At 52.3% G+C, this 24,177-nt stretch overlaps 7 protein-coding genes across 7 annotated transcripts; 4 read left to right on the forward strand and 3 right to left on the reverse strand.

Annotated features, from left to right (window-relative positions):
• Positions 1-3,231: 3,231 nt before the first annotated feature.
• TGAM01_v200027 (hypothetical protein) lies at positions 3,232-6,830 on the forward strand (the record flags this gene model as incomplete). Its single annotated transcript, XM_018809937.2, has 3 exons — positions 3,232-3,482; positions 3,614-3,807; positions 3,883-6,830. The coding sequence occupies 3 exons, from the start codon at positions 3,232-3,234 to the stop codon at positions 6,828-6,830; spliced, it is 3,393 nt and encodes a 1,130-aa protein (XP_018656830.2).
• Positions 6,831-7,347: 517 nt separating this feature from the next.
• Positions 7,348-9,960, forward strand: TGAM01_v200028 (hypothetical protein; the record flags this gene model as incomplete). Its single annotated transcript, XM_018809936.1, has 3 exons — positions 7,348-7,393; positions 7,454-9,246; positions 9,328-9,960. The coding sequence occupies 3 exons, from the start codon at positions 7,348-7,350 to the stop codon at positions 9,958-9,960; spliced, it is 2,472 nt and encodes an 823-aa protein (XP_018656829.1).
• A 2,518-nt stretch (positions 9,961-12,478) lies between these two features.
• On the reverse strand, positions 12,479-14,058 carry TGAM01_v200029 (UTP-glucose-1-phosphate uridylyltransferase; the record flags this gene model as incomplete). Its single annotated transcript, XM_018809934.1, has 2 exons — positions 12,479-12,547; positions 12,610-14,058. 2 exons carry the CDS (start codon positions 14,056-14,058, stop codon positions 12,479-12,481), a joined length of 1,518 nt encoding a protein of 505 aa, XP_018656827.1.
• Positions 14,059-17,204: 3,146 nt separating this feature from the next.
• Positions 17,205-18,173, forward strand: TGAM01_v200030 (hypothetical protein; the record flags this gene model as incomplete). The annotated part of the gene is made up of 1 exon (XM_018809933.1): positions 17,205-18,173. The coding sequence occupies one exon, from the start codon at positions 17,205-17,207 to the stop codon at positions 18,171-18,173; it is 969 nt and encodes a 322-aa protein (XP_018656826.1).
• Positions 18,174-18,604: 431 nt separating this feature from the next.
• TGAM01_v200031 (hypothetical protein) lies at positions 18,605-19,591 on the forward strand (the record flags this gene model as incomplete). Its single annotated transcript, XM_018809932.1, has 1 exon — positions 18,605-19,591. One exon carries the CDS (start codon positions 18,605-18,607, stop codon positions 19,589-19,591), a length of 987 nt encoding a protein of 328 aa, XP_018656825.1.
• Positions 19,592-20,502: 911 nt separating this feature from the next.
• On the reverse strand, positions 20,503-22,075 carry TGAM01_v200032 (hypothetical protein; the record flags this gene model as incomplete). The annotated part of the gene is made up of 2 exons (XM_018809931.1): positions 20,503-21,721; positions 21,849-22,075. The coding sequence occupies 2 exons, from the start codon at positions 22,073-22,075 to the stop codon at positions 20,503-20,505; spliced, it is 1,446 nt and encodes a 481-aa protein (XP_018656824.1).
• Positions 22,076-22,619: 544 nt separating this feature from the next.
• TGAM01_v200033 (hypothetical protein) lies at positions 22,620-23,216 on the reverse strand (the record flags this gene model as incomplete). Its single annotated transcript, XM_018809930.1, has 1 exon — positions 22,620-23,216. One exon carries the CDS (start codon positions 23,214-23,216, stop codon positions 22,620-22,622), a length of 597 nt encoding a protein of 198 aa, XP_018656823.1.
• Between the last annotated feature and the right edge of the window lie 961 nt (positions 23,217-24,177).

Below are 24,177 nucleotides of genomic sequence, written 5' to 3' on the forward strand. Positions count from 1 at the left end.
GGAGAGCAAACGGAGAGGAATTGGGGACCCTGGCAGCAGTGGAGCTTTGTTGGGGTGACGTCGGTTTTCTCCCTGGCATGTGAAATTATGGAACGCCTCGCTTCTCCGCGTAGCAGCGACGACGCGCAAAGGGAGGAGCTGCGAAGCTATTTTGTGTTTTTGTGTTTCACAGGTCAAGGCAGAGCAGAGGGGATCGCGAGATTGAGGAAAAATCCCATATAAAAGCCTCCCCAGCGGTTTTGGAGGCGAAATGCAGCGGCGGCACCGGCCGGCCACCAAAGGCCAATTGTTGAGAACGTGCTGCCTCCAACAAGCTGCACTTCGGCTGCAGGCACATGATCCAAGGCTTGGGCGAACATCCGTCCTGACAAGCGCTGTGGGGGGCATGGCCGGCAACGCGCAGGTACAGGCTACCTGAGCTGTACTCGCAGTCCCGCAGTGGCAGCACGTTCCTCTGGGGCCTTACGGTGGCTCTTTGGGCACCGTTTGGGCGCTGTTCAGGGGGTTCTACCGCACTTGGCAGGCCGCTGACAGGGAGGCCCATCCACCAAGATACAGCGGGGAAGCGAGATTTGTAGGGCCGTGTTGAAAGGGCGGAGCCTCAAGCGGCGAATCCGGGGTACTCTCGAGTCGCTGGTACCTGGCGCTGCCGAAACCACGCGCCCATCATGTGCTCAACCATTTGCACGGGACATTCAGGCCAGAAAATCAAAAGAGCAGCGTAATAGCTGCGGGCTGCACCAAGTACCCCAACAAGCCGAGGCTGCAGGACTTCCTCTTGAAGGTTGGCGTTTGCCTCTTCGATGACCAGCGTCTGACGCTCAGACGACAGGCTTTCAGCGGCTATTTGCTGGTGCAGGCATGCTTCATAGGCTCACTGAAGCGTCCCCCGTCTCACGAACAGGCTCACCTGACAGACCACACATGCCTGAGATGAGTCGTAGGGGCCAGGGTTTGATCCTCTGCCAGCATTTCTTCCGCCACTCTGTTAGTTTTCTCTCGAATCACAGGCCATAGGGCTCATCGTGCGCTCCTCGAACGAGCAAACCCGATTATAGCCAGCTTACGTCTACTGCGTTGTAAATGAAATCTGGAGTGCTGATTCAAGTACTATGTACGTAATCTCACAATAAGGCAAGGGGCGTATGATTGCTGCTACTCTGCATGTGTGAGACATCGTCGCCGCATGAAGCATTTGGGCTGTTTCGATGCAGATACCGATACGGGCAGATCCTGTTTCAGTTCCGGTAAGAAAAGTGTGAGGGAATTAGGGCCGACGATGAACCATCCGATAATAGTGATGTCAGCTACAATGAAGATCGTCTCTCTCCCCCACGTATGGATCTAAGTAGAGATCGCAAGTCAATATATCTCGACGTTTTGACAGGATGGGACTAGACGGTAGAGGCAGCGGCGGAAAAAGCGCTTGTTGGCAATTTATTGAAATAAATGGAATCACGGCTCGGCAGGACGGTGACATTTGGTGCAAGCCCCAGATTTTCCGCCGCCGACTCATTGTTCTAGTATTGGTATCTCTGAAGCCTTTCGTGAGAATACAAAAGCAGACATCCCTCGATGTGACCAGATTTGCAAGCAACAGCTCTGAAGAGAAGCGGCAAGCATGCAATTATTTTCACAGGCTTTTGGTGTGTTTACTTGGAAGGTCTGAATACCATTTCAGCTTCCTGGTCCCGCAGCCGACACTCCCAACTGTATCATCAAACACCTGGATTTTCTCACAGCATCAGTGTTCTGGTCTCATACCTATACGAATAGCAAATAGGTAGCAAGGCAGTAGATAGTACCATTCACCTTATAAACCAAGCATTAGGACATGCATCAAATTGTGGCATTTTAGGCGTCACAAGCTGGAGCCCACCAACAGCTTAGCATCCTACACCTGCTATGCCAGAACAAACTTTCAGCGGCCACCAACCCCGGGGCTCCATAATAACCGTCAGCCCGTCACTATATTAATGTACCTATATTTGTTCAGCTACCAGCTAGCAAGCCAATGTAGGGCATTCGAATTGCCTACGCATGTATGTGGCTTGCTATCTGTCATATTCCATCTCCATTTCGTGAACAAATAGGCAAATGGTAAAGATCCCCGCCGCGACCGCTCTTTTGCGCCTGTGCCCGCCCAATAGGCGGCTGCTGGGCAAATAAAATGGTAGCACGGTATGCATGATGCATCATAGCCCCTCCTATGAGTTCAGAGTTGAGAATAAAATGACACAGGGCCCCAAGCTCTCAGTAGATGGAGATATATGTTGCCGGCCAATTTATAACAGCGCTGCCTGGAGCCATTACGTGTTTCTACCAAGCATAAGCACCAAGGCAGCAGTATCTCAATCTATCCGATTTTACTACGACACTTTCGTGGGATATAACAAACACTTAGACCACATCTACTGCCTCGATGATTGCCTAATACGGGAACCCTCTAAAAGAACATACCGCATCCAATCTCATTCTCTCCCTTCACTCGCCGCCAAGCCGCCAAGCTCACCGATTAACTCGTCGTGAAGCAGCCTTATCTGTTACTTACTTTGGCCTCCCGCAACGTGCCCTAGCAAGGATCGTCACATCGATCCACATTTTGCATCCTGAGGGCCGCAAAAATACGCTTTTCCGGTGCAAGTCTGCTGCAACAAGTTATTACCGAAACGATAAGGCTTTATGCATGTTGTTCGCTTTTTTTCCTTCTGGTTGTTTTCCCAAAGCTATATCCACTAACTTAGATCCCCTTACCTTAGATCCTTTTTTTCCCACGAGGGCAAAACTCAAAGTTGGTGGCGGCACAGCCCTTTACATCATCTTCTCACCCCATTCTATACAGCTACCGCTATAGCTCTCACGCCGCATCCCTATCATTCCATTCATTTTGCCTTCTATATCCTGAGAGGGCTGCAAGTCGCCGGGCGGTCAGCAGCACAGTGCATTCCTTCAGCTGTTCTCTCTGCCGCCTGTTTGCCGAAGCTCAGCTGTTTTGCCGCTTTACCCACGCGAGGCCGTGCTAGCTCTCGCCATCTTGCACGGCGTCTCGCCTCCAACGTGCCCGGCGGAAAAAAAAAGTCCAGCCGTCCAATCGGCGGCCAGCATTGACTGGGGTCGCTTCCAAGACCAGCCAGCCCTGCTACGGTCCTTTCTCCCGTCTGCAAACCTCCAACTACCGACATCCTCCGTCGGCATTTCTGCTCCAGCATCTGACGGCAGTGCGCTGAGAATATGTCATGGGAGCTTTCGGCCCTGACGCTTCTCTCCCTCAGCGCTGTTGGCTTCTGGGGGCTCGGTAGTCCCCAGCCCTTCCATCGCAAAGCCTTCTACATCCTCGTCAGCGCCTCGGCTGTTCTGGTCGACCCTCGCCAGGCGATTGCGCGCATGTACACCGGCGCCCACGAGGCCTTTCTCGATTACCAGCTCGATGCTCTGCTTGCTCAACACTTCAAGATGGCCCTTACTTTTGGCGCCGTGCTCTGGTTAGCTCTCCTCCTTTTCCAATGATGTTGTCTGAAATTCAAGTCACGTTTTATTCCACAGCTTCTGCTATGGGTTGCGGGATCCAAGTTTGACATACTAACTGGATGGCTTTCTTCTTCTTTGCATATAGGCTGCTCCATCGCGGATGGCAAACTCTCTGGAAACCGGTTCCCGAACTTATCAATATTCTTGGTGTCGATATACCTGAACCTCCTGATGTCAGCCTTGCTGGCATTCGATCCGACGCGGCTACTCTCAGTTGGACTCGCCCAACTAGCAATCGGCCCGTGCAGAAATATGCGATTCAGGTCAATGGAGTACACGGTATGTTTTTTTTGGCAGGCGTGGCGGGCTGTGGAGTGATACCAGATGATCTGACTGCTTATACTTGGACAACAGTGGGCGATTCGCCAGGGAACGAGGTGGCTATTACGGTGACCGGGCTGAAGCCCAACCACTATTACAATGTTCGTGTTGTTGCTGTTGGACCTAATAACTTTCAAGCCGGTAGTGCTCTTCTACGACTGCGCACCTTTGGCAAAGATGGGAGGCCGCTATTGGGAAATTCACGACTCCCTACCAACTTTACGGATCCCGAACAACCCCGACTCAACCCTGGCGAGGATGAAAGCGACGACTCTGACGATGCTTTGTTTCCTATGCCAACTGTGGAAGCTGCACCGGTCCTTAACGATAGCTCGGCAAATTCCCGCGAGCCCAATGGGACTGTACCTGGGCAAAGGCGAAATACAATCAATCGTCGCCACTCACCCTCCGTAGCGAGCTTAGATCAGCCCCATATTAAACTTCCGATTTTCGATGGCCCTGAAATGTCCTTGGACGAACTGAATTGCAAATTCGAAGGGATTCGGAAAGAGATTGATGACACCCTGGCTCTTTATGCCAAGGACGAGGCGGATTCACAACAGCAAGAAGAGGAGCTGAGGGGGGAGAAAGAACGAAAGCGGCAAATGTTGAAGGAAAAAGAAGAGCAAACGGCCCAGCTCAAGGCCATGGTGAGAACTACCATGGAGCAGATGAGAGGAGCGGAAAAGGATCGGGCAAAAAAGGAGCAGCAACTGCGAGATAAGGAAACTAAGAAGTCCAAGGTGCGGGATAATGTCTCAAAACTTGACACTGAAACACTGCGCATGAAGCGAGATCGCGAAACCTTTGAGGCACAAAAGACAGCCTTGGCAGAGAAAAGGGATTTAGATGCGCGAAAACTGGACGAGATAAATGTGGAGCTTCTGGATAAGTGCGCTGAACTGGAAGCGGAATTAAAGGACAAAGGAAAGCAGCTACAAGATCTCAAGGCAGCTCGAGAGGAGCTACCTGATGCCCCTGACGAGCAGTGGAAAGAGGAAGATTTCAGACTAAGGAGGGACTGGGATGTCAGGAGGAAAGACCTGCATGCGCGATGGGCTGCAGAATCCAAGGGGACGTATGAGCTGGACCAACAGATTCATATGCTGTCCAAGCAGTTAAGGATGGAACAGTCCAATCTGGAATTTCTCAACCAGGGAGTTGCTTCAACCGTGGACTTTGAGATGTCTCCGCCGCCTCGGCCTAGGCGTCTGAGCAACGCAAACATGTCATCGCCAAGTCCAGTTATGCCCTCTGAGCCTGGATACCCCCCTCCTGCCGGCTTTTCAAACGCTGGATTCGGGCCAGCTCTTTTCATGGACATGACAGCGACTCACGGCCAAGGTGACCCCCAGACAGAAGCCGAGCTTAGGGAGGCAAATGGCCCTCTGAGCCCATCGGCGGCCCGCTCGTTTCTTCCCTCCAACATATTTGATGAGATGGAGGAACCCGATCTCAAGCACGGAGATACTTTCCTGCCCGAGTCCATCTCCCAGGGAGAGGATGAAGATGTACAGTCACCAGCTTCCGCTAGTCCGCCCTTTAATTTATTTGCGAGCCCCCATGGATCGTCGCAAAATCTGCCATTTCCGCAATACACGGAAAATGATGACAGGCAACCATCTTTGACTTCGCCGGGCATCATTCATTCAGCTACCTCTCCCCCGGCCACGGGACATAGATTGTCCAATTTTTTGGCTGTCTTGCGTAACAGGGGTCCCAAGCCTGCGGACGACATGGGCCCTGCGCTTGGCTCCCTAAAGCCAGGTCAGAGCCAATCGTTCCCTCGGGGAACTGATGAGCAGGAGGTGTTGGAAAACCGCCGCAAAATCAACTTTTCTTCCTGGATGAATCGCAACTCGACTGGGCCAGACAACTTTACCGGAACACCCTTCGCGTCAAGCCGACCTTTCTCGGTGCGTCGCCTCATTCCATTCGGTAACAACTCAAGTGGGGTTTTCGGCGAAGGAGACGTCGACGGCTCCAGACCAGCATCCATTGCCTCCATCGACTTGCCGAGGCCATCAACTGACAGTGGTTCTATATGGGGTGTTCAGGGAGAGCAGGGAGGGCTACTTGGCACAAAAAATCGACTGTGGTCTCCGGACAATCGATGGCCCTCCAGAAGCGGCTCCAGGCGTCCGTCCATCCACGGATCGCCATCTATCTTGACGACCACCCTAGCCTCCGCCGAAGATGTCATTTTGGACGAAGATGATCTACTTGACCCCCAGACCTCGCCTAGCCAGATTGGAGTTATTGGCTCTCGCCCGCCGACGGCACTAAAGTCTCTCAACCAACGTCTGAATCCTGCAGCGCCAACTTTCTTTGGATACCACCCCTCAGAATCTGATGCAGATGGATTTCAAAGTAGAGACGGAAGTAAGAATAAGGCAAAGGGAAACAGGTCGAAGGGCAAGGAACCTGCGGCACCAGGCATGGAGTTTTCTCATTTCTTGGACGATTCCCCCTCTGATACACGCAAGTCTCGAGACGCTCGCTCCATCCATACGCAGAATTCAGTTACTGAATCTCACGAATCGCTAGCGCTTGACGCAACCTTATCCAACACGCCATCCGACCTCCAATCCAACGCTGAATCGGCCCCAAAAGATGCAGATAATGTCGTCATGAAGCTGTTCCGTAAGGGCAGCTCCAGCAAGTTTGGCCTGTCAAATAGACTTGGCAAGGACTCTGGACTGTTTAAAAAGGGGCCCGGCAGCGCTACTCATTCGGATAGAAATGCGTCCGTTGACCATCGCTCTAGTATCGGCGATATTGACGATCTAGGCGAAGATGCTTCTCAGCTCGGTCGTAGTTATGACAGCGTGGGGAGCAGTCCTTCTCTAGGCCCTGCCAAATCTAGGGATTCTAAGGAGAGTCGCATTAGCGGATGGCGTTTTATGAAAAAGAAGGGCAAAGATTCTGCTTCCAAGGAAAAAGAAGGCGCTGAAGCCGATCGGAATCACGAGGAAGAATAAATTGGTGTGCGTCAAGCATGAGATAAAGAATTAGCTATTAGGAACAATAGCCAACAATACACTGTATATAATAGCAATGGGCAATTCGGACATTGTGATGCGATTCAAGCTTCTTCGAATCAGATCATAAAATCACCCCCGCCACAAATAATATGATGAGAGACATATCTCAGAAATTAAACGCATTATCGATGAAGAATTACTTGTAGAACATGGCCGACGTAAGTTTATAAAGCTATGTGAATGTAGAGGCGCAGGGCTGCCATCGAAGACCCGTTTTAAACTTAGAATAAATAAGATTGGGCTAATCCGCACTTGGTAAGGCTGCGTACCGATCAGGAGCTACTCCATGTCGATAAGAGACACTGCCTTGTTCCAGGTTGACACCGGCTTAAGCATCCGCAGCGAAACTCAACATAATCACTGCTCCATGCCGCTGATGGAATTGTCATTTCTTATCGTTCTTACAGGCCATTGTATCCAATTCTTCAGCTCCCTTAACAATTAATTAATAAACATGAATGGCTCTCTCGCAGACCCCTCGGCATCAAGTCTAGACGCAAGTGAGTCGCATGCCCGACTGACCAGCTGTCCTCGCAGCTAACAGCAATCTAATGGCACAGTCGACTATGACCCCATTGACCACCTCAACCTCTTGTTTTCACATCCCTCGACCGTATCATCGATAAGTCAAGTCTCCCAAGCTCTCAGATACCGCCAGGATGAGCTCTCGTACGAAATCAACGCCCTGGAATCGGCGCAGGCCTACGAGCCGGACTCGAGCCTGGAGCGAATGCGGTCGGCGCAGACGGAGCTCGCGCAGCTCTTTCGCAAAATCGAGACGGTGCGGTCGCGAGCGATAGAGACGGAGCAGAACATCACATCCATGACTGCGGACATTAAGCGACTGGACGGCACCAAGAAGAACCTGACGCTGAGCATGACGGCATTGAAGCGCCTGCAGATGCTGACGACGGCGTACGAGCAGCTGAGGGGCCTTGCGAAGACGAGACAATATCGGGAGTGTGCGGGTCTGTTGCAGGCTGTGCTGCAGCTGATGAAGCATTTCAACAGCTACAGGAGCATAGAGCAGATCGCAACGCTCAGCCGCGAAGTGTCGGAGCTGCAGAGGGAGTTGCTGGAGCAGGTCTGCGAGGATTTCGAGATGGCATTTACAAAGGGGGAGGTCAGCGCCAAGAAAAACACGCTGGTGGAAGCATGCCTGGTCATGGACGCCTTGGGTGAGTCGGCCAAGTCCAGACTGGTCAGCTGGTACATCAATACCGAGCTGCGAGAGTATCGCCAGGTATTCCGGGGCAACGACGAGGCGGGAAATCTGGACAATATTGGACGCAGGTATGCGTGGTTCAAGCGTATGATGAAGACGCACGAGGACGATCATGCCGCCATATTTCCTACGTATTGGCGTGTCAATGAAACGCTTGCTACAGCTTTCTGCGACGGCACGCGCGATGACTTCAAGGGTATCTTGGAGCGTAGTATGCGGCGCCCAGATGGCAACAAGATTGATGTCAACCTGCTTCTCAGCTGCCTACAGGAGACTCTGAATTTCGAACAAAGCTTGGAGAAGCACTTTTCAAACGACCCAAGAGCCAGCATCGATACGCTGAGTTCTACAGAGGAGAAGTCGCACAATTTCAACGGACTCATATCGGTGGCCTTTGAGCCATACTTGAGCCTCTGGGTGGAGTCACAGGATAAACAGCTCGCAGCCATGATTCCAAAATACCGCACGCAGCCTCTCATTCCTCCAGAAGAAGAGTTTACGCCGCAGACGGTCATTTCTTCAGCGTTGGAGCTTTTCCATTTCTACAAGTTGACTTTGTCTCAGTGCGCGAAACTATCTACGAGCGATCGCCTGCTGGATCTGACAAAAACGTTTGCCAAATACTTGGACGAGTATGCTCAGCAGGTGCTGCTGCGGAAATTACAGTCGAGCGGACAAAAGAGCCCCTCGATGCAAGATGCCGTTTTGGTCTTGAACACTGCAGACTTTTGGCATATCAACACCAACCAATTGGAAGAGAATATCAAGAAGCGCATTGACCCGGAATTGGTGTCCAAAGTCGATTTATCATCCCAGTCTGATGCTTTCCTAGGCGTGGCAAGCGCTGCTGTGCTGGCTTTGGTGCACATTGTTGAACTAGACTGCGAGGGCGTCTGGCGGGAGATGAAAAATACGAACTGGAGCACAATGGACAGCGCGGGAGACCAGAGTACCTGGGTAGGTGAGCTTGTCACTCATGTCAACGGCAAGACGGAGGAGATTCTCGGTATCGTTACAAAGCAGCAATACGCGAGGGCATTTTGCGACAACCTCGTGGACCATCTAGTGACAGCCTTTATCAATAATATCGTCCAATGCCGACCAATATCTGAGGTTGGGGCCCAGCAGGTAAGATATATCAAAATGAGCTTTCTCTATTTACTATATGAGAAATATACGGACCAAGAGAAGCTAATCCGAATCTAATAGATGCTTGTTGACAAATACGCACTTACAAAATCTTTTGGAAATCTGCTGTCATATCACAATCCGTCACCAGCGCAGCAAACGCCATCTGCTACTTTTGTGAGGAGAGTTGAGCAAAGCATGAACCGGATGGATCCTCTGCTCAAGACGCTGCAAGTCCGCCAGTCGCCACCAGAGGGCCTTGTGCAGGCATATCTCATACATATTGCGGACCGCTCAGACACAAACTTCAAGAAGATCCTGGAGCTCAAGGGCGTGCGCAAGATGGATCAGGTTCACCTGATTGAGCTATTTGGAATCCATCGTGACGGCAGTTCCAACGATAAGCTCGCTCAGAACTCTCCGCTGCTGACACCCTTGATGTTGACATCCAATCTCAGCAGCGCTGGCGGCTTGGGTGCCATCAACACAGCCTCTGCTTCCCTAGGAGGCGGCTCAGCGAGATTTGATGCAGGGTCGCTAGGCGAGAAGCTACTCAGTGCGGCAAGGGACATTAGCAACACTAGCCAGAGCGGCTCAGACAAGGCGACGATTAATGAGAATCTGAGGAACTTTGGCAAGTTTTTCAAGAGAGATATAAGTGGCCTGGGGCTGAAGTTTGGGATGCGCGATGGAGTTGAGGACGGGCATCGATAGAGGCGCTTAAAGCCTGAACCGAGACGAGTGGCAAGCCGGTTTGGATATACCTAGGTAGGCGTAATACCTAGCATCGCAAATAGATGCCAACAATTGCGCTGGAAACGTCGCCAGACTGGCTTCTGCCCCTTTGACACCCTGTCGTTTTCTTAGAAATACTCGAAGCTTGAATCAGCATTTTATGAACTGCTACTATCTTTAATCTCGAACGGATTTGATGAGTGGCCCAATACACAGCGGAGATTGATTTTAGATCTAATTGATAATCAAAGCATCGCAAATAGATGCCAGCATCAGCGCCGAAATCACGTCACCAGACTATCTTCTGCCTTGACACCCTGCATACTTATTTAGAACTCCTCGAAACTAGACTCAGCATCTTATCAGCTCCTTGCTCTCCATGATCTCAAAACAGATTCCAAGTTTCGATGTGGCTTGACAAATAGTACGGGCACAGCTACCATCCAATTAGGCCTAGTCACTCTGCATTCCTTCTCGCCCCAGCATATTCCACACTGGGTTGCCGAGGAGTTGCCGCGAAGAGCTTAGAAATCCGAGGCCAGGCCGATCTAGAAAGAAAAAAAATTGGCTGTGGCTATACAGTGTTGAGTAGCCCAGGGGTCTTTTTTTCCACAATTTCCAATCGATAGGCAAAAGCCCCGCCATCCGCCGAACTCGTCCATAACCACACTCTTGTTTCTATTATCAACCATCACGGAGCTACTATTCTTATAAATAGAACGTCACTCCTTTCGATATCTCCTTCTTTTTCTCTTCTGGTGGATTATATATAAAAATCGCCCAACCTGTTCGCCTCAACTTTCCGACGAACGCTGCGTTCGAGTGCTGGGCTATCGATTGCCGCTGCCGCCACCATATTCACAAAGAACCCCTCCAAGACACCCGTTGTTGAACAAGGAGCCAGAAAGATGCACAGCAAAGTTGTCGGTATGTTTCTTCTTCTTCCTATTGAATCTCTTCTACATCTTGACCTCGAAGAGAGTAAACGAGGAATTGGGCTAACTCTCTTATTTGTGCAGTCATCGGCTCCGGCCCCGCGGCCCATACCGCTGCCATCTACCTCGCCAGAGCCGAACTGAAGCGTAAGTCTTTTCTACAAACTTCCAGAGAAACAAGAATAATACTGACTTTCTCATCCAACAGCCGTCCTCTACGAAGGCTTCATGGCCAACGGCACCGCCGCCGGCGGCCAACTCACCACCACCACCGAGGTCGAAAACTTCCCCGGCTTCCCCAAGGGCATCATGGGCCAGGAGCTCATGGACAGCATGCGCGCCCAGTCCGAGCGCTTCGGCACCGAAATCGTCACCGACACCGTCACCAAGCTGGACCTCTCCCAGCGGCCCTTTTCCTTCAGCACAGAGTTCAACCCGGACGAGACCCACACCGCCGACTCCGTCATCATCGCCACGGGAGCCTCAGCGAGACGCCTGCACCTCCCCGGCGAGGACAAGTACTGGCAGAACGGCATTTCCGCCTGCGCCGTGTGCGACGGCGCCGTGCCCATCTTCCGCAACAAGCCGCTGTTTGTCATTGGCGGTGGTGATTCCGCCGCCGAGGAGGCCACCTTTCTGACAAAGTACGGCTCTCACGTCACGGTGCTGGTGCGCCGCGACCAGCTGCGCGCCAGCAAGGCCATGGCCACGCGGCTTCTCAAGCACCCCAAGGTGACTGTGCGCTTCAACTCCGTCGCCACAGAGGTCAAGGGCGACGACAAGGGCCTGATGAGCCACCTGGTCGTCAAGAACGTCGTCAGCGGCGAGGAGGAGACGGTCGAGGCAAACGGCCTCTTCTACGCCGTCGGCCACGACCCCGCGACCAACCTGGTCAAGGGCCAGGTCGACGTCGACTCCGAGGGCTACATCCTCACCAAGCCCGGCACCACGGAGACGAGCATCCCCGGCGTGTTTGCCGCTGGTGATGTTCAGGACAAGAGATACCGCCAGGCCATTACCAGTGCCGGTACTGGGTGCATGGCTGCTTTGGAGGCGGAGAAGTACCTGACTGAGCTGGAGTAGGTGTATATAGAGATGTGAATTTAGCATATAAAAGTAGAAGGCGTATATATCCCTATATCAGACATACAAATTTTGATTTGGAGCACCAAAAAACCTGTGCCAACAGACATGTGTAAAGTAGATTCAATGAAATGCATCAAATATGCAAGAGAATATGGAAAAAAATGATGGCAATATAGTTCTGAGACAAGTAGCTCAAACAGTCATCATACAACAGAAGGATTCGTACATATATGACGACCCTCAACAGTATGGACCGCATTATCTATGTATCCCAACTCTTTGTCCTTGATCTAGTCCCTTTTATAGTCGTCTGCAGATTGCTCGACAGACTGGATATGGCCTGTCCGCCACAAAGGCCCTCGGCTTCCATAAAATCATCCATGCCCATGTTACAAACATTACTCTAGTGATAACCAACGCTGATATCAAAAATACGAAAATTCACAAAACATTCTTCTTTTCCTTTCTTTCTGCTTCTACTCCAACTCCAGCACAGCGGGGGCTGTGATGGTCTTGCCCTTGAGATGCTCCAATCCCTCACCACCCTATTACACATGTTAGTACAAGGCCGAGAGACATATAGGTAACTAGCAAAGCAAAAACTTACGTAGCTGATGAGGGGAGAGACCTCGACACCTCCCTCAGAGACAACCGTGGCACCGGCAGCCTGGACCCAGCGAAGGCCTTGGTTCATGATGTCAGCTTTGCTGGTCTCGGGGTCGTCCTGGCCGGTGCCGCTGGCGTTCTTGAGAGGAGAAAACTCATCGGCACGGTTGACCTCCATGCAGGCAAACTTGTCAAGAGCGAGAAGAGGGAAGCAGTCAAAGACAAACTGCTCAAGCTTGATGCCGTTGGGCTTGGCAGGCTTGACCAGCTCTCCAGACTCAAGGTCGGTGGCAGGAATCTTCTTGCGGGCGACGTGGTGGGGCAGCTTGTGGGCCCACAGAGGGATGCTCTCCAGGAAGCTGAAGGAGTAGTAGTGGTTGACAATGTTGGCGGCGCGGTACTTGAGGAGCTCGGCATTGCTGGGGTCGCGAGCTTCAGCAGTCTCCTTGTCAATCTCGGAGTACTCCACAACATCAGGCTTGCCGTTCTTGGTGAGGATCAGGCCAACAGACTCGGTAGCATCACGCTTTCGGACGACCTTGGTGGCAATGTCGACGTTGAGGGATGCAGAGAAGCCGATGAAGACGGGGTCGGCGACCTTGACAAGGCAGTTGTCAACGCAGTAGGCGTGGATGTGCTGGATACCGCGCTTGCGCATGTCATCCAAGACGCCAGAAACGATGAGAGCCTGGTAGATGCCGCCGTTGCCATCAGGGGCGACGGCAACCTTGCCCTTGCTCTCCAGAATGATCTTGCCCTCGTTGGAGATGCAAGGCAGAACACCCTGCTCAAAGATCTTGACGTTCTCCTTTTGGAGGCCAAAGAAGTTGTTCTCGGCGAAAAACTCCTCGGTGGGCTTGCGGGTAGGTCCGCTGGTCATGACGTACCAGGGGACGACGACCTTGTCAACACCAGCCTTCTTGGCAGCCAGCTGCTCGACCTTGCGGATACGCTCAGCCTGGATCTTGAAGAGGGGCTTGTGGGAGGGCAGGCCAATGTCGAAGCAGCCCTTGGGAGCGGAGCTTCCCAGTCTGGTTCCCTGGCCACCGGCCATGAGCACGACAGCAACCTGGTTGCTGCCAATGAGGTCAAGACCGGACTCGTACCACTTGTTGATGTCGACCGGGCTCGAGTCAAGGATACTGGCGGTAGCGGACTCGGGGAGGGGCTCAAGCTTGGCAGCCGTCTCCTCAACCTTGGGGGGGTTCAGGGCTCGGTCGGCGATCTCGTTGATGTGGGCTGGGTCAAAGCCAGAGAGCTGCTCGAAGAAGGCAGCCTTCTCGGCAGTGCTCAGGTCGTCGTAGAAGGTGAAGACATGGCCCTGATCAGCCTTGGTGTACTTGTCCTTGAGCTGGGAAACGGCCTCAGACGAAGGCTCAGTGTGGCCATTGGCGTAGCCGTTGGAGTGGCCATTGGTGCCTTTGTGCAGGGCATTCTTGATGGCTTCCATTGTGAAGGTGGGAGTGGAAACAGAAGTAAATGGCAAAAGTATTAAAAGGCTGATAGATGGCAGAATATGGTATTAAAATATGAGGATACAAGCGAGTGTAGATCCCAATGGACAGAGGCAATGGCGGAGGAGAGGAATAAAGAGAAGAAGCCAAAGGATGATGTCGAGGAAAGCAAAAAACCAGGGAAAGCTCCAGTAAAGTATGCGCAGGAGGCCGGCTTTGGCCAGGAGAGAAAGGAGAAGCCTTCTGCTAGAGGCTGATGGAAGCGGACCTGCTCTCCACCCCGGGAGTACCTGCGTCGCCCGCCACTCGGCGCTGCAGGCCAGGTTGCTCGCAGGTATCTCGCCCGTACCGCCTACCAAGTCCGTACCTGAGACGCGCCTCTCCTGGCTGACGTCGTGCTGCTTCTAGCCACTGCCCACCCCTCCAAACTCGCTGTCTAGGGGGGCTACATTAGTGCGAGGAGCTTAACAACAACAAGCCCACCAAACTTTAGCGGGTATTCGTGCAAGACCGCCATCCATCCCCCTGTGAATACCTACATAGTACGTGTGCCGCCTTGATACTACTGAGGCTTCTTTCTTGGCATCACCGCAGCACCACAAGTGAAGCAAGTGCTGTGATGGAAGCAGGTACTGATACTTTACTGCTGGCTATTGATGGAATCTCGGAGATGAATTTACAAAAAGAATCAATCAATCTTCAGAACTGACTAGCGGCAGCGAGCTAGAGCCGGCACAGACTGAGATGAGGCCAGCGGAAATGGCTGCTGCTATTTTGAGCTTCTTGGGAGGCGGTGCGGCAATTGTCTTGTCAGCCCTCCGCCTCGCAGGAACGCTGCAGGCGCATTCTGCATTCACTGTGGGCTTTGCTCGGCCAGCTAAAACCCCTAGCGTTGCCAGTGGATTTCGCACCTGAACGTCGTGGTGAGCGCTCAGCTACCGAAAAAAGGTCGTGCATGTTTCCAGCCGTCTTAGTCAGGAAAAAAAAAGCCCTGGCTAAAGATATTTCGACATCAATGATGTGCCACGCATTGTTAATGGATAATATTGTCAGCCAAGGCGATGCACTCCTCCTCTTGTCTTAGCTGCTCATCCGATTTGGAAACGATAAACAACAATAGAGAGCCAGTAGATGCTGCGTCGTCTGCATGAGTAGCTGCAGCACATGCGCTTCCGAAATGCATATCCGGAGCCGATCTCCCCGTATGGGCCCTCCTAAGAAAACGTCAACATGGGCCGGATACGAGCGCCAGGGCAGCGGGCCTCCCGATTCGAGCCGCACATGGTTTTGTGTGTCTGGCCCCTATCTTTTGGTCTGTGATTGGGGTGGGATGACGATGATGGGTGCGCGACGTGCATGTGCAGCATCCCTATGGAATGATTGCTGGCAGCGTGACGCCTGTTTATTATTGCCCTTTAATATGGAGTAAGTGAGGTTGGTTCATACATGTAGTTGTGATTCGTGGTCGAGGCTCTACTAGGCAATCCCTGTCCTCGGTATTGCTTCTAGAAGTATACCTACTAGAACTGGACATCAGTATTTTTCCCAGAGACGATGTCAGCAACCCTGCGGCAACCAAGTCGACTCGGCACGGCCTTGATCTCTGTTTAGACTTGGCTAGCCAACACCCTCTTCTATGCCGGCTTGACGGTGAGAGCCAAGGGTTCGAGCAGGGACTGCTTCTTTTCACGACGCACTCCGTACGGGGTGCTCCACACATACCTAATACTATCCCGTACTTGTAGTGCTAGCATCACGCATGTACGAAGTAGCAGTAATAGCAGTAATACTTATTTAGACAAATTTCTTGCTGCATCGAGCAGTAGAATGGTAATCAAGCAAACCACTAAAACAAGATTTCTGCAAGGGGCGGGTTGCAGCAATGTCGTGTTAGTGTTGAATCGTGTACACGGTTGTATGGCTTCTGCACGACTTGGCGGACTAGACGTGCATCCCCCTGATCCAACTGCGGTGACCGAGATGCTGTGATATTGCAATATCAGAAGTGGCCGTTACTCTGTACCTGTACATCAAATCCATCTGTGAATGAGCAATCCAAGCATGGTGCAGCCACTGGTTCCGGGAGTTCACCGCAAGTTCGCTTCATTCTCATTAAGCTGGGACGAGTTAGTAGTGGTGGTTACCCCTGCATGCTGCTTGACTTGTAAATTATTATACCATCTTGAAGATCAGATATACAGTACCTGATGGCTCGTACGACCTCCTGAGACAGCAGAAAGAGGAGGAAAACGGTTGGCTCATCTCCTTATCGTGGGAGGTTGGTCCATGTAATTGGTAACGGAAATGTGTGCCGGTCCTTTTTTGGACGAAAGTGGTGAGCGGCTCGCACGTGATTGGTGCTACTGCTTCTGTCCCTCGTTGAAATACCTTGCTCTGTGTACTCCCTACTGGTCCAAATTTACTGCAGAGGCAACCACGTTTGCAGCATCAGTCGACCGACTGGTCTATCACTCCGCTGGAACCCAATTGCAGATGATGCACGATCTCCCGCCCCGTGCGCGCGGGCCATCGAATGGAACAGTTGGTCTGTGGCTGTGTCGACGCTAACAAACACTTGTTGGCTCAATGTTTCTAGCCCCGGCAGCCTCAGAATCAGCCGCTCCACGAAGCCCGGTCCAAGATGGAGCCAAGGTGAAAGATGAGAGAATGCAAAGAGCTGCTTCGAATGAGCTGTTTGCCAATCGATTGCTTTTTCGATGTAGCTGCAGGCTTCATTCAGCCGCATGTCTTTATTAGTGTATAGACAATTTACTACCATCATCAATCCCCTACCAAAGGATTCGAGTTTGCCAACAATGCTCATGCAGCCACATATATAGCGGCTGATTAGTAAGTGTGGCACAAATATAGACGGCGACTCCTTTTGTCATCTTTGTACCGTTCATGATCTTACAGGTCACTCCAGCGAAAAGGGAATTTACCAGGCAGATTTTCCTGACATCCTTTGAAACATGAACCTGAACAAGTCTTAGCGCGCCATATCCACAGCCAAACAAGAACAATTAACCCCGTCTAAATAAGCATTGTCAGCGTCAATTTGGGCACAGAGAAGGCCTCAGCTTATACACGCCTTCACGCCTTTCACGTCTTACACCCACCGAGTGATTTGATGAGTTCCACCATGGAGCCAGAAGCTGAGATTCCAAATGCTGGCGACAATGTAGATGCTCCAAAGCCTGCTACATTTGAGGGCCGCTTACAGTTAAGAAACTTCATGTACAGCGCCCCACAGCAGCCCATACGGAGGAGTCCTCGGTTTGCAGCTGCGTCTGAATCACCGTCACCATCTTCATCCTCAGCGACCACCGTGACGAAGTCTCCATCATCCAAGAAAAGACGTCAGACACAAACTCCGGACGAATCATCATCTTCGTCCCCGCAGAAGAAGAAGCGCAATCGCCAAAAGTCTGGCTATGCTCCACCCTCAACTTATGCCCACTTACCAGAGCTGCCTGACGCCGTCGCACCCAATCTCCTGGTGTTTTTCATCGGGCTGAACCCCGGCATAGAGACTGCTCGGACAGGCCATGCTTATGCACACCCTTCCAATCTATTTTGGAAACTCCTCTTCTCGAGCGGCGTGACGCCCGTGCCGTGCCGAGCCGACGAGGACAGACAGATGCCGGAGCGGTTCAGCCTTGGGCTCACCAACATCGTGGCACGGCCCAGTCGAAACGGCGCCGAGCTAAGTAAGCAGGAGATGGACGATGGCGTCTCTCTCTTGGAAGACAAAGCTCGCAAGTGGCGGCCAGAGAGCATGTGTGTTGTTGGCAAGAGTATCTGGGAGAGCATCTGGCGTGTACGCCACGGGTCTCCCGTAGGCAAGGCGTTCAAATATGGGTGGCAAGACGAATCTGAGAACATGGGCATCATCAAGGGCGAGTGGGCGGGAGCAAAGGTATTTGTTGCAACGAGTACAAGTGGTCTTGCAGCATCCATGTCCCCGGCCGAAAAACAGGCTGTATGGAACCAGTTGGGCTCCTGGGTCAAGACAAGAAGAGCTGAAAGAGAGGCTGAGAAAGAGAAGGAAGCTGAAAAGAAGGAGAGCGAGACTGAGCAAGTAGAGGCAGCGGCCGACGCAGATTCATAGCATTAAACGACTCTTTGACCGTATGGTTCTGTTACTTTAAAAGGGCATAGCGATGGTTATACCGAGGCCCATCGAGGCGCCACGATGATTAGGTCAAATAACGTTAACTATAGCTGAAGCATACTTCGTAGACACCGGTATTATGCGTGAATCTTATGAACCGAAAAAAATGAATTGCAACAAGTTACTAGATAAATGTTTGGGCTAATCAGAATATTGATGCTTGCAGGTGTTCTTACTTGTATGTTGTTGTACGCTTGCACCCCACCAAGACCAATCATACGCGCCGCGCAAATCCCATCCTCCACCAAAATGACATCGTCTCCGAGCTAGCTACAACTTCAAGCTTTCCCAAACTCATCCACCTACAACACCAAAAAACATTCTCTTTGAACACGGTAAATTATTCTAGAGAAAAATAGGACAGTAAAATGTCGTCTATAGGCCCCCAGCTCCCACCACAGATCACAAAGCGAAAGCACGACGAAGACGACGAATCCACATCCTCGTCAAACAAGCATCCCCGTCGCGACAATAACGCTGCGCAACCCCCACGAAACCAAGACGAGATAGCCATCAATGGCTCCGACTCAGATTCAGAAGATGACTATGGACCGCCCAGGCCATCTACTCTACCAGCAGCACCTGCTCCTCGGAGCGTAGGGCCATCTCTGCCACCGCACCTCGCCGCAGCCGCGAATAACGAAGACGAGATCAATCTCTCCGACTCGGACTCAGATCCTCTTCCACAACCTCCTCCAGCCACCGATTCCAATTCTCACAACCCAAACCCAGACTCTGAATCCTCAGACGATGACGACGACTTCGGTCCCTCCCTCCCCTCCGCCTCAGCTCCTCGCCGTCAAATCGGTCCATCTCTCCCTCCCTCAGTCGACGACGCCCCCAAACGAGACGAATGGATGCTCGCCCCGCCACCCTCATCATCAACCTTTTCCGAGCGCGACACGACGAAGCTCCGCGCCCGCAAATTCGCCTCCAAGCCGTCCGCCAAACCATCTTCCGCCCCCGGCGCCCCATCAATATGGACAGAGACACCCGAAGAAAAACTCAAGCGCCTACAGGACGCTGTCCTCGGACGAACATCCGCGTCTTCTTCCACCGAAGCTGGCGGCGACGCGTCGGAGCTGCAGCGCAAGAAGCAGCTCCGTGACGAGGCCCTCGCGGCGGATATCCAGGCTCAGCGCGGGAAGACGCTGCTTGAGGAACATCAGGGCGGGAAGAAGAAGGCTGGACCGGCAGCGAGACCGGAGGATGAAGAGGATGATCCGAGCAAGAGGGCGTTTGATAGGGAGAAGGATATGGCTGTCGGGGGCAGGATCACAGCGACGCAGCGGAAGGAGTTGATTAATAAGAGTGCTAACTTTGGGGGGAGGTTTCAAAAGGGATCGTTTTTATAATGGCGAGTTTGGAAGACGGATATGTTTTGATTAGACGAGTTTTGCATAAGGCATATAGCAGCTTGTGAGGATAATTCAGCACTTGAAGAACAAACATTCTATACACGGCGTTGAATCTGAGCGGTTATATCATAGATGTATGAAATTACAATACTTGGATAGGTATATCATCGTACATTGCATTCTTTAGTCACTCGAGTTATAGTTCGGTTCGAAACGTTTACTTCTTCCTCTTCACATGATCCTGTATATTGATAACAATGAGCTACCAAAAGAGATGTCACTATAGCCACCCAACTCCGCCGCTGATATTTCCCATACCATTTCTCCATCTTCACCCAACGCTGGGAGTTCCCAAACTGTAAAAAGCGAGAATTTTCCTGTCCCAATGCAGGCTAACTAAAAACCAAAACAAAAAGCAAAAACCCATTCGTACATGATAAGATACCCATCTCCTTTCATACATAAATGGGGAAAAAAATGTCGTCACCGCCCTGATACACCATATTTCCCGAAAGAAGCTACCATATTGTAAAAAGAAAAGAAAAAGATACCTTACCTTTGTTGCTTGTCCATTCAAAGAGCTCATATATACGTTGACAGTTCCCTTTGAGCGGTGGAATGTGTGACTTTGTCGTTTGAATGGATGACAATCGAAAGAGACAAAGGAGGGATGAAGCTCCAGAGATGCTTTCATGATGCGGATATATTCCGAGGTAGTGGTGGATGTGACTATATAAGTCTTTCATGACGGGTGTGTTCAACACATATGCTGATAAAGAGAGAATACCATCGCTGCCTTGAAAGAAACAGGCCCCAAAAATAGAGTGATCAGACCGAAACAGAGAAACCAGGTCACGTAAAACCCCCCAAAAAAACAAACGCCAAAAACAAAGACGCAGCAAGCCTCTTTATGTAGAGGTGGCTGGCGGTTGCGTGCCTGCCTCAAGCTGCGACGGAGTCACTGCCGGTGCCGCACTTGTCGAGGGTGCCTCGGTCGACCGTCCGAAGCGGAAAGCGTGTCGAACAGAGGCAAGTAATGTGCCCTGGGCAGCTGGCTGAGCGGTCTCAGTAGTCTGGCTCTGTTGGTGTGCTATTCTAGACTCTATCGCCGTAGTCTGAGCCCTTCTCCGCGTTGGGAACTGGAACATGGAAGGCCGGGTGCTCGAGTTGTTGTTGTTGCTACGGCTATTGTTGCTGTTGCCATTGCGGTTACTGCTGCGGTTGCTGTTGCGGCTGTTGCGAGAGCGGCCACCCGAGGTTCGGAAGAAGGCCGCAGTCAGGCTGGCAGGCAAGTTCATGCGAGAGTTCTGGTGCGGGTCCAGGTTGGCATTGTTGGCGGCATTAGGCTCGGTCTCTGGGTTGGGTCTAGGCTTCGGGACGTAGTAATCGGCCTTGCACAGCGGGCAGCATGCGCGACGGCTTGTCAGCCAGGGATCGACGCAGACGGCATGGAAGGTGTGACCGCATGTCAAGCCGCGGACGTCGTCGTCGTCCTCGAGGGTGTCGATGCAGATGGCGCAGGTATCGCCGGAGGTGTTGAGAAGTTCCGGGGGCAGGGCAGCTGTGATGTGCTCATCGTCCTCCTCGTCGTCTTCGTCATCTTCCTCCTCGCTAGAAGTCCGCTTCAAGGGGTCATGCGGCATCACGGGTCCGTCCTCCTCAGAGGTTTCGCCGACGGTGGTGGTGGCGTCTTTCTTATCTTTCTTAGCCTTGTTGTCGTCTCCCTTGACAGTGGTTTCAATAATAACGGGCTCGGCTTCGGTGGTCGGCGATGCAACCGGTGACGCGACATCGTCGATTGCGCGGACCTCGGTTGACGTGCGCTCCTTCTTGGCAATCTCTGGGACCGCAAGGTCTACCTGATGAATGCTGTTCGGTCGACTAGGCGTGCCAACACCTCCGGCAGTAGGCAGTCCATCCCGAGCGCGCTCCGAGACCCAAGTCTTGTACTTCATCATGGGGAACTTGTCGTTGACCTCGTCCATGGTCATGAGCTTCTTCTCACGCCTTCTTCGGTGAGGTCGAGGCATGTTTTCCATGTGGATGGGTTCGCCATCTTCGTTGGTCATGTTTCGAGCCCGGTTGCGAGCGTTGTACCTAAAGCAGTACTTGACGCCAACGATGATCCTGCCAAATGCGTTAGACGAGTGATGAGAATTGTGGGAACAAGACAATCAATTGAGAGATATATATGCATGTGCATGCATAGAAACGGATATACGTATGCCAAGACGGCCAAATTGTGCATGCTTACCAGAGGTTTGTGAAGACTACGCCAAAGCCCAAGGCAACGAAGAAGAGAAGCGGCGAGCTGGAGCCGCTGCTCTTGTTGTTGTTGTTGGAGCTGTTCGTGTTGGAGGGAATGGCCGTCTGCGGGCTGGTGACGTCTGACGACGTGGCCGTCGCGGATTGTGTGGTGGTTGTCGCAGCTCTCACGACAATGTGGGCAACTTCGCCAAGGACCTGGTCAATAACAGCCATGGCTGGTTATCTGCGACAGAACGAAGAGCGATGGCAGGCGGCAGCGATGGATTCGAGGCCGTTCGTTTGTTATTTACACGTGCCGAGACACAGACAGCATGGATCGTGCGACGGTGGTCGGGCTCTCTCTATTTCCAGAGCGTTGCAGAGGCTCGGAGTCGTCGGAGCACTGAGGGGGTGCACCATACAAGGCTGAGGTTGGAGCGCTCTTTTGTTGTTGGCGTCGTTTGTTCCTTTGCCTGATTGCTTGTTTCTATTCTGGGTTCTTTATAAAAAGTATCCTTTGTGTCGCCTCCAAGCGGGAAAAAATCAGCGGATGGTGAGGCGAGAGAGAGAGAAATAAGCATTCGATCCTCCCTGCGAATCGACAGCTCCAGACGCTGAAGGGAACGGGCGTCTCAAGGGCTGATTGCGCGGCTTACGACACGCGCGGGAGGGAGGAAGTAGGAAAGATGAACTAGCAGTATCAAGTGGAAGAAAAAGAGAGACCCGGGAGCATCAAATGGACTCGAAACTGCGGAGTGCAGCAGCAGGTGGAGCGCCTTTAAGAGAAAAGAGGGCGGGCGATTCGAGCAGCGGCTTGGATGTGAGTGAGCGAGCGACGGGCCCCATTCCATTCATTCACCATCAGGAACCCGGGCCTTGGCCGCGACGGTCGCCAGTACCTGCCAGCAGCGTGCGAGCCGGCGCGGCCGCGAGGTATGGGGTACCGAGTTGGACGAGGGCGCCAGGAGAGCGGCTTGAGCCCGCTGCTAACGACCACTGCCAGCTTAGCTGCTCCAGCACTAACGACGGAGCTGCTCCAAGCAACTAGCGCTACCACCACAGCAGGGGCGCCAGTGGTCTCTCCCCTCTTTTCGCTGCTCACCTTTACAGCAGGTTGGTCGTTGGGAGGGGGGTGCGCCACTGGCTCAGCGCAATGGACACTGTGCGCTGGGCCGGTCGCTGCGCTGTGCTCAATGGCTGTGGCCGGGGCTTGCGCTAAGCAGGCCCGCTGGGGGAAGCGCTCCAGAGCAGAGCTCAGAGGGCGCTGGGGGTGGAGCCGGTCCTTGTGTGGCTGCGACGCGCTGGTCTCCAGGGCCGTATTGCCGCTGTAGCGTGAAGCGTATTGGGGCCTGTTTGGCGGTAGCAGCGAGTACATGCGCCGACGGCGTTGCAGTTGTGCCGGGGATCTGACCTGATGCTGAATTCGAGCTTGATCAATGCAGTAGATGCACTTGGCAGCAGGATGAGGCTGCGCAAAGCTACAACAATACGAGCAAAGGAAAAAAGAAACGCACGTCCGTCGTATGCGAGACAATGACCACGCATGCACGTACTTTCGTGTAAGCGCACGCGGGACGGTTCGGTCGGACAATTATGGACCATCGACGTGCATTCACACATTCAGTATACGGCCGCATCCGCATGTAGGTATCCTGCCCAATGCTACATCGAATCTACCTGCGCATCTCAAAAGGGCAGCGCAGCACTGATTCAGCCAGGCCGAGATGCCAGCTGAAGCACAAAACTCAATTTGAACTTGCCTCTCACTCCCTCGCTTACTGAGTCAGGCTTGAGGCCTAAACTGTGATGCCGCTGCCTCAGTTTCCGCAGCCGTAGCGCCTCTGCCGTCGGCAGGGGCGACAAAAAGCAAAAAAAAAAAAAAAAAAAAAAACAGGCACCAAAAAAAGAGCAGAGGATGATTACATGGACGTATTCAACGCCCCAACCGTTGTCTAACAAGACGGTGGCTAAAGTTGAAAATGTCTAAGAGATATAAAACACGTAAGGTAAAATCTACGGAAGCAGTAGAAGATAACTTGCAACCTACATATGGCTGTGTTAGTCACGGCTAGGGTGTTGAGCTACTGATATCAGCTGAAACCAAGGCAACCCAATGAATTTTACTTGTCTCACAATAAGGCCGCAAATAGTCACAGTAGAATCCACCGCCAGCTACGCTCTACTCGGGATTTTCTTCCTTTTCTTTTTTCCCCCTTGTTTTACCACTATGACCAAGCTGTCCTGGAGAACAGGGATTCGAACAAAGCCTCAGTCACACCGAGTTACCGCGCAGGCACGGTGAGATCGGAAGAGCACACGNNNACACTTTTTTTTTT

This window comes from Trichoderma gamsii, assembly GCF_001481775.2.
Source record: "Trichoderma gamsii strain T6085 chromosome Unknown Scaffold_1.2, whole genome shotgun sequence".
NCBI lineage: Eukaryota > Fungi > Ascomycota > Sordariomycetes > Hypocreales > Hypocreaceae > Trichoderma > Trichoderma gamsii.